Genomic DNA, 8,927 nt, shown 5'->3' on the forward strand with positions numbered 1-8,927 from the left:
AATTAGACACACCAGTTGTTTGGCCCCGTGGCTGGAGATTGCAACCCTGAAGGGGTTGGTTGTGTGTTCAACTCCTGTACGTGCCAATTTGTCATTATTATTTTTTCTGAAAACTGGACGGGGTGGACGGACCAAATTACGGTGGTAAAATAATACCATCCCGGATGTAGAAAATATCAAAATAATATAGGTGAAAAAAACTGAAAACGTAAATTCACGGGAAGAAGCGTATTATGACGATGAACTTACGGAGTCAATCCGTGCTTTATTATTATGGAAAGGAAGACCAACACTCCAACAGCAGCGGCCATGATCAACATGTGGGCTAATAAGCTGGGTCCAAACCAGTACGTACTAGTACAAGTCAGTACTGACATTAATTATTTATTAGGCGGATAGATATATAGTAGCACAGGTGAAGTTTTGCGCGCGCCGACGTGTGCACCACAGTGAGCGTCACGGGACGGCGAGGCCGCACGCGGCCTCAACCCGATGTAGAGGCGGGGCAAGCGAGGTCGGGGATCTGAGGCTGGTCGCAGACCAAGAGCACGACGTTGACGTCGTCGGCGAAGTCGGCACGGTCAGAGACGTCGGGGGCATCCCTGAAGGCGGTGCACAGGCACTCCGCGGCGCTCGGTTTCCCGCGGACATTCCGGCAGCACCGCTCCCTCTCGTCGGCCAGGTTCTTCCCGCGGAGGTCGACTCTGCCCAGCCGGAAGTCGACGCAGAGTCCGAGCTCAGATAGGTAGTCCGGCGTGCACTGCCCGCCGGCGGACGGTGCCGGTGCCGGCGGGGTCGCCTGGCCCTGGACGGAGGCCGCAGCTGCAAGGATCGCGGCGAGGAGCAGGAGCGGGGCGCGGGAGGTTGCCATTGTTGCTGCTCGAATGCTGGATCGATGGATGCTTCTTCTACTTCCTTTCAGGAGGTGTGTGTTGCTGCGGATGTTTGTGCAAACAGGGACGGATTTATAGGCGGCTAAATGGCTAATTAGCGCGCGTGCGTACGTCCATCGGGTCGTTTTGAGCGAGCTCAAGGTCTCCCTGCCAAATTGGTACCACCGTACAGAGAGAATCTGACGTTAGTCGCGCGATCGCGATGTGGCCAAGTACGTCGAGAAAATGCGGCGAAGTACAGAGAAAATGCGCGATGATCAGAGTAACCAATAAATGATACCGTAGGTACATTGGAATTTAGCCGGTCCTGAATCCGGACTGAAAAGCCGCGGTTTCTTTTTCGTATGATTATACGGAAAATTAGGTGTAGAAATAGTACATGACGATTTTTGATAGTGGTTACCTAACTGCTCATGTGTTGTAACGAGAGCAAATCTATTATAGTGGTTCAACATCAATTTTGTCACATATATACCGTCATCCGTTATCTCCACCTCCCCAATCCAATGTCACCACCTATGCCAATTGGTCATCCTTGGCAGCACTCGTAATAAGATTTGATGCGATCAAATGGTATATACAAATGGATTAGGCAGGACACCCAGACGGATATTTTATTTTCTTATAATGTGGGGAACATAAAGTCAGAAGTACTACGTTTAAATTTGCCAAACAAAAAATGATTAGTTTCTATATTACTGCAAGATCCAGTGAATTTAGGATAGGCACGTGTGAAAATAACAATGAGCAAATTATTTGGCAAGCACCCTCAATTGTTTGGTAAATGTTGTCAATTGGTTGGAACTCTCAAATATTCATAAATGATAAGTGCCACACGTCAGGTGCGTGGCACTCTGGACCTGATGTTTTTCGAGGGCAATTCCAGTCACGCAAGGATGGAAAATTCCAGTGAACACACGACAAGCTTTTGTCAAAAATAAAATGAAGCACGAAAGTTGCCATGCTTGCCAACTATAGTTGCCATCCTCGCATAACTAAACTTGCCATAAAAAACTTTCGTAGTTGTTGGGTGCTCGTACCTGACGTGTGGCACTTATCAGGATCCCAAAAATTTTGGTAAGTGCAAAAAGGACGTACCATTTAGTATTTATGATTATTTGGCAAGCGTGCTCAATTGTTTGAAACACTCACTTGTTTTGCTAAGTGCGGGGAGGTTGTACCATTTAATATTTATGCTCATTTGGTAAGTGCAATTAACTGTTTTGATAAATGCGAGGAGGCCACGACGTACCATGGTGGGGGAGTTGAATGGCATACCATCATTCATCAACTCCCTTTTGATAGTAGAGGTTTGGCAAGTGTGATTAATTGTTTTGGTAAATGCGAAGAGGCCACGATGTACCATTGTGGAGGAGTTGGATGACGGACCATTGTTCATCAACTCGCCTTTAATAGTAGGGATTACAAAGAAATATCGCATTAGCCACACTCACGCAAACAAGAGCGCCAAATAACTCACAAAGGATAAAGGCAATTCCAGAATCTCCGTAGTTTTCCCCCAAAAATTAAAATCATGCGTGCTATTTGTGGCTTTCGAGTGGTCAACTCGGGGCCATCCAATGCACACCTGATGACGCGGTCGAGAAACAGCAAAGCGGCTTGGGCCGGTCGAGTCACGCCCCATTCTGCGCCCCCCTCTCTCTCCCAACGACACGATCAATTCTCTTCCCCTATCCAACCCTGACTAGGTTCATCCAGATTGGTTCATTCATGGCAAGGGGAGGCAATGTGGGTTGCGCGGGGGGATGAGGAGGGGGTGTTTTCCCAGTGGCACAGTCGGTCGTGGGAGCTCAGTCAGAGGCGCAAAGTGGGTCGGGGAGGCGGAATCCATGCTAGTGTAGGTCGTCGGACGAAACTCGAAGCAAGTGTGGAGGCATTGTGGCGGGCGGAGGCTCCACGACAAAAGAAGCCCGGGGAGCTCGGAGCAGGGTGAGGTGAGGCACAAGAGCAGTAGGTGGGGAGGCATTGTATTAGAACTGGTTAGGGGAACTCGGAGTTGATCCCCTCACTTTCCTGCTACTCATTTTCCACCACTTTCTTCTACCATCACTTGCCCACTATCTTTCCCACCGCGCCTTTCCCTCTCTCTTGCCGACCCTCTCTTTTCCCTCTGCGCACTTTCATTATATCTTGCCCGTCATCTCTTTCCCTCTATCTTTTCCACCGCTCCTGTTTCTGCCCTCTCTTTCCTATCTTTTCACGCCACAAATTTACCGCAATCTTGTAATAACTTGGCTTCCTTTTGGGTTGGTCTTGTTATAAGTCTTAGCAAGGTTTTAAATCGAGGTTTTTTTGTGGCATCGCGGTGAGGTACGAGCTATAGCCAAATAATGGTTAATTTTTCTTATTTTGGCGGTTATTTTGTTCTAGCTCTTGTAGTAGATGAGTTTAGGGTAAGTTTCATTTTCCGTTCAATTTAAGCATTACAGTTGAAACTAATTCGTTAGAATCGATCCTGGGTAGTATATAGACTCGATTCCCACATGAAAAACTAATCTTTTTGGTGTGTTTATTGTGTAGGTCATGATCAAGAGATCTTTTAGCAAGGGAGAGAATGTTGCGGCCGAGGGCTCCCACGCGAAGCGGTCGAGGAACAAGGGAGCTGCACTCATGTCGGACTGCGATCAATCCTATGCCATCCAGAGTGCTCGTGATGTGCACCCCACTAGGTGGAGGTGCGAGGTGTTCTTGCGCAAGCAAGGAATCTTCGACGACTTCGTGTAGATGGCAAACAACGCCGACAGGGTGTTCAACACCTTCTACGCCCAGACTTAGTGGAGCTCACCCACGAGTTCCTCGCCAGCTTCCAGGATGCCCTCGAGGACGAGGATGCTCTACTGATGTGCACCTTCTCTCTCGGAGGAGAATTACGCGCTCACACTTCAGGAGTTGCACGATATGTTCGGCTTCGTGAACAAGGGGCTACATCAGCGAGAAGGGCCAGCCCATCGCCGAAGCTTGCGGAACATGGGAGGTCATCTCCGGCAAGAAGGATACCAACTTCACCAAGGAGAAGGTATTGACTATACAAAACCCCACCATTCGCTACTTCATGATGTTCCTTGCAAACACTATTTTTGGGAGAGGGATTTAGGGGGCATGGCTGCCCATAAGATTTGTGTGTGCTTCACGCTATACTTAACCCTCGTTTAGTTAACAAACCAAATTTGGGGGCATTTATGACAGCACATTTCCATAATCAGCGGAAGCAGAGCACGGGAGACATACGTATTGGTGGCATCGTTTCAATCCTCACTAGTCGGTTCCATATCGTCTTGACCAGGTATAGGGCCGTTCAAACTGGCCCTACTATGCTTAACAGGGTGGTTATGATTACTTATAGATTTTTGTGCCCTGATCGTGTCTATGGAGGGACCACTCTTATAAGAGCCCCTAATTGTTGATGGATCGATACTTGTGCGCTTGCCCTTAGGTTAGAACTCGCCAGGAGTGGGTGCTCACCATTGATCGGATCAATCAGGCTAAGACCGATGCATGCTACATGCAGTTTGTTGAGCCCATGGGTGATCCCCAGTGGGAGACCACTGCCGGTGCCGGTGACGATTTCGTTGATGGGCACAGTTGGGGCGACGGTGGAGAGCACAGCCGGGAAGCACACAAACAACCTTTTGGCTATGGTGGCAAATATGTACCTAGGCCAGAGTATCAGCAGCTAGTGCAAAATGTTGAGGGTGTCGAGATGACACATCAGCAAGCCAACATCACATAGGCTTGCTCTCGCACAACCTTCAGGCCTTCACTACTCTTTGGCCATCCGCCGGATAACCCGACGTTGCACCTTCCTCCTCTAGTGGACCACCACCAGCTTTTTAGTGGCCCCACTAATAGCACGACCACGGTGGTGGAATGGAGTATACTTTGCTAAGCAAAAGTCTAAGCTAGAGGGAAGCTCATTCCCCTAGTTATCCTTGCATGGATATTTTTTTTTGTTTACTTTTATTTTGTCATGTTTACTTTCAGTTTTGCATAATAAAAGTTAGAGAAAACTTTTCGTTTTATCTCTTGGATTTCTCTTCGGTTGTATTTTCTCTTTATGAGCCTATGGATTTGAACGTCGCTAGAAGTTCGGAAATGGGAAGAACGAGAGGAGACATGACTTGAGAAATAGCGCGAGAAGGTATAATATATGCATGCTCATTTTTCCTGCAAGTTTAATCAATTTAACACTTCTATTTGGCTGGCTGCACTTAAGCTTCGTTCCCTGTGTTAGTTGAATATCATTTAGTTCCAATGCCCATTCCAGGTCTTGCTAAGAAAAAACCAGTAAGAAAGAAAAAGTTTTGAAAAGAAACCTGGGGGCTCGGATTTTGAAGAGAACTAGCACTTAAGACACTCAACTCCATAGTACCTAATTCGATTGACTTGATGGTACCTACTGATAGAGTTGTCGAGAGGAATGAAAAAATGAGGTGACCGAGATTATGCCAAAAACCTATTTTTGCAATACATGATGCTTCAGCTTCTTGCTGGTTCCATGGCCTTGTCGTTATATGTTGCTTTACACGCGAATCATCACCTCTCTTGAGTTTTATGCTGAGCTCTTTGCTGGCCAATGAACGATCCACCAGAGTTTCGGCTAGGATATCGGCAATAAGTCTGTTAAACATTCACAGTGGCAACACTGCATCGAATATTATTCGACTTTCTCTTGAGAGTGTGTGTATGTGGTAAAAACGGAGTACTAATCCCTGCGCTCGAAAGAGACAACTTTTTGGTATATATAGTATTTAACCTTAAGCTATAGTGAAAACCCAACATTTGCATGTATCATTTGTTTGGCATAATCCCATCACCAAAGATGGAAGTTCTAACAGACAATGATCGAAGGAAATACTTGAGAGATTAGGCGGTACTAGTGGGTGTTAATGAGATACTTGAGTGCTATGTTTTCTTCTACCCAAAACCCCTCGGGTATGTTTATGTTTGAAAATCTCCAAAATGCAAAATTGATTATCTTGAGAGAATTTTTATTGGCTTGCTCCGCACTTATTTAACTATCAAGGTTTAACTTCTGAACTAGAACTAGTTCTATGAAACTATCCATGGCTAGGCTACAAGTTTAAGTGGAATCATTCGAATGCAAGTATTCTCTTAATTAAAATTGCAGGATTTGTGAGAATTCAAGATTGAAAAGGTTTAGTCTATTAAAAGTCTATTTTTGTGAGAAACTGGAATGGGACATGACACTCTACTCCGAAGAGCTTAAGGCCCTCCCGCAGCAAGTTCCTCCCACCTATTCCGGCGGCCGGTGACTTGCCTTTCTCCAGCGTGGAGATGACTTGGACAATGGCAGGGTGAGAAGAGGTCGACGGTGGAGAATCCTAAGAGGGCAGCATCCCAACATGCTCTACTCAATCGAGCTTATTCCAGCAGTCGGCGACTACTCTGCACGACAGTGGTATTCCTGTGTTGTTGCGGTTTGACTTTAGGGTTGAGAGGATACGTCCCTATTAGACCGTGTAGGTTCTCAAGGCCAGCCGGTTACTCTATTGGTAATGATTTTTAGGTGCGGTCCATCAGGCAACGGTTCATCCCGGACTAATCTTGGGTAAAATGGGTACGATTCATTTTCACGAGCCGGTAAACCCATTTACTCAATTGTCAGTCTCCCGATTCCATAGGAATATTGTTTTTCCCCTAGAGTAGATGCGTTCGTTCAGAAGAGGTAGGCTAGCCCGTTCCTTAGGAAAGTTTAGCGCATCAATGCTTGTGCTTTTCATGGGAAAACACAACACTTGCCTGGACCAAAGCTGGCAAGGTGGGCCGTCTGCCACGTGCCAAGGCATGAGCATGTCGGGTCAGGCCCATGATAGACCGTGCCTCTTGCGAAAATAAAACCGTGCCTCTCACGAAAGAAAAAAAAACACTTTTTTTATGCAATTTGTTTTTTCGAATTTTTTGTCCAAAAGCTAAGGAAGACCGGTGAAAAACCGAAAATAAAAAAAAACGCTTAAAAAGCCGAAAATGCGTGCGGAAAAATAAAAAAATAAAATCCGGAGGGAGCGCCCAGAACGCGACACGTGACTCTTTTTCTTTCTTTATATGGAAATTATCCCAAATGACAAATGAATAGGTGTGGAAATTATAATTATAAATAAACCTATCGAAGCATTGGTTTATACGTTCCTTTTAGTTTCGACTTTAGGGATAATTTTTTCCCAAAATCTAAAAAGTGGCCGCGCGCTATTTGGTGTTCCGAGCGGCCGCGTCTGCCACACACATGCATGTGCATTTTTTTTTATCTTGTAGCGCATGTGGGTGCTGGCATTAAATGTGTTCATACTAGTCTCATCAGTTAGAGAAAACAGATCCACGTACTTTTATTTTCGGGATTTCAATTTTTTTAAAGCCATATCTTTTAAACCACACGTCGGAATTCAGTTTCGTTTTCACCGTTGGATTCATCGCAACGAGATCTTTAAAACTAGATCCCGCATGGATATATTTCGATGAATTTTTTATGCCAATTTTGGTGCTATATGGCGCAACTAAAGTACTGCATTGTGCAACTTTAGTACTACATGGTGCAATTTTTTTTAAAATCAGTTGGCTTGTAATTTAGTCTAGTTGTACGCACATTGATGTTTAGTTGGCTTATAATGTAGTCTAATTGCACACACATTGATGTTTAGCTGCCAGAAGGACTAGTTGCGCACGCATATGTTCAGTTGGCTTATAATTTAGTCTAGTTGCACACATATTGATGTTTAGTTGGCAGGACACTAGTTGCACACACATATGCGCAATTGACGCGGCAATGTAGTCTAGTTGCACACACATTGATATTTAGTTGACAGAACTAGTTACACATATATGCTCAGTTGGCGCGATAATGTAGTCTAGTTGCACACACATTGACATTTAGTTGGCAGGACTATTGGAACACACATATGCTCAGTTGGTGCGGGAATGTAGTCTAGTGGCACACACATTGATGTTTAGTTGGCAGAAGGACTATTGGCACCCACATATGCTCAGTTGGCGCAGCATGTAGTCTAGTTGCACACATATTGATGTTTAGTTGGCAGAAAGACTAGTTCGTCGAAACATCCCCATGCGGGATCTACTTTTGAAGAGCACGTCGCGAGGGTTTTAACGGTGAAAACGGCTCTGAATTTCGACACACGGTTTAGAAGATATGTCGTTTATAATTTTGAAAACAAAAAATTAATGCACAAGAGACGAACGTGAGGAACATTAATGCATCGGCATGCAAGCACTAGACACATGCATGCAACGGCTGCCCAAACAATGGGACGGTGGCCGTTTCCTTTGTTTTCTTTTTCTGAACGTGAAAGGGACATATACTTACCTTATTTGACCGGCCGCTGGATCGCTTTACTGGGCAGCCGGCCGCCTAGTAGACGCGCCCTAAATTTTTTCGCTAAGAATTGAATCGGCCACATTAGAATTCACAATCAAAGGTGTCTCCGCATCCAATCAACATGTAAGTCCCTTATCTAGGAAGGATAGGCTGGTTCACTTGAGGAGAATATCTTCTATGATCATACCGCAACCATGTCATTCATGAACAGGCTGCGGCTGAGAGCACGTCAAGTAGCGCGCTCTTAGCTCACCCGCAAATAATCGTTGCAAGACTTCTAAAGGACCGCTCGTTAACTAATTGCTTCCGGCTCTTCCATTTAGTAAACATGCCATGATGGGCCGTGACGTGACCGGACCGTTTATCATTGGGCGGGCCGGCACCCCATTCGGCCAGCTTCGGCCCGGACCACCTACGATCTGCACGCAGCCTAAACTCTTTTTTTTTTGGGAATGAACGCAGCCTAAACTCGAGTCCACCCACGGCTTCCCCTCCCAATTCCCATCTCCCCCCACCAGATTTCAAATCCCGCACCCCGTCCGCCGCCCCTCGCCGCCATCCATGGACGCCGACGACATGGACGTCGACGAGATCGACTCCCCCGCCTCCGCCTCCGCCTCCGGCCCCCTCTCCGCCTTCCTCTCCGAGCTCGCCGCCCTCCACCGCCG

The 8,927-nt window shown here is 46.3% G+C and overlaps 1 protein-coding gene across 1 annotated transcript in view; it reads left to right on the top strand.

Annotated features, from left to right (window-relative positions):
- Positions 1-8,741: 8,741 nt before the first annotated feature.
- LOC123123496 (condensin-2 complex subunit D3) overlaps positions 8,742-8,927 on the top strand; it is a gene marked incomplete in the record, with an annotated part of 7,205 nt that continues 7,019 nt past the window's right edge. Inside the window, 1 exon segment of the mRNA XM_044544013.1 lies at positions 8,742-8,927. Coding sequence (XP_044399948.1) covers positions 8,821-8,927 — 107 coding nt within the window.

This window comes from Triticum aestivum, chromosome 5D (assembly GCF_018294505.1).
Source record: "Triticum aestivum cultivar Chinese Spring chromosome 5D, IWGSC CS RefSeq v2.1, whole genome shotgun sequence".
NCBI classification, from domain to species: domain Eukaryota; kingdom Viridiplantae; phylum Streptophyta; class Magnoliopsida; order Poales; family Poaceae; genus Triticum; species Triticum aestivum.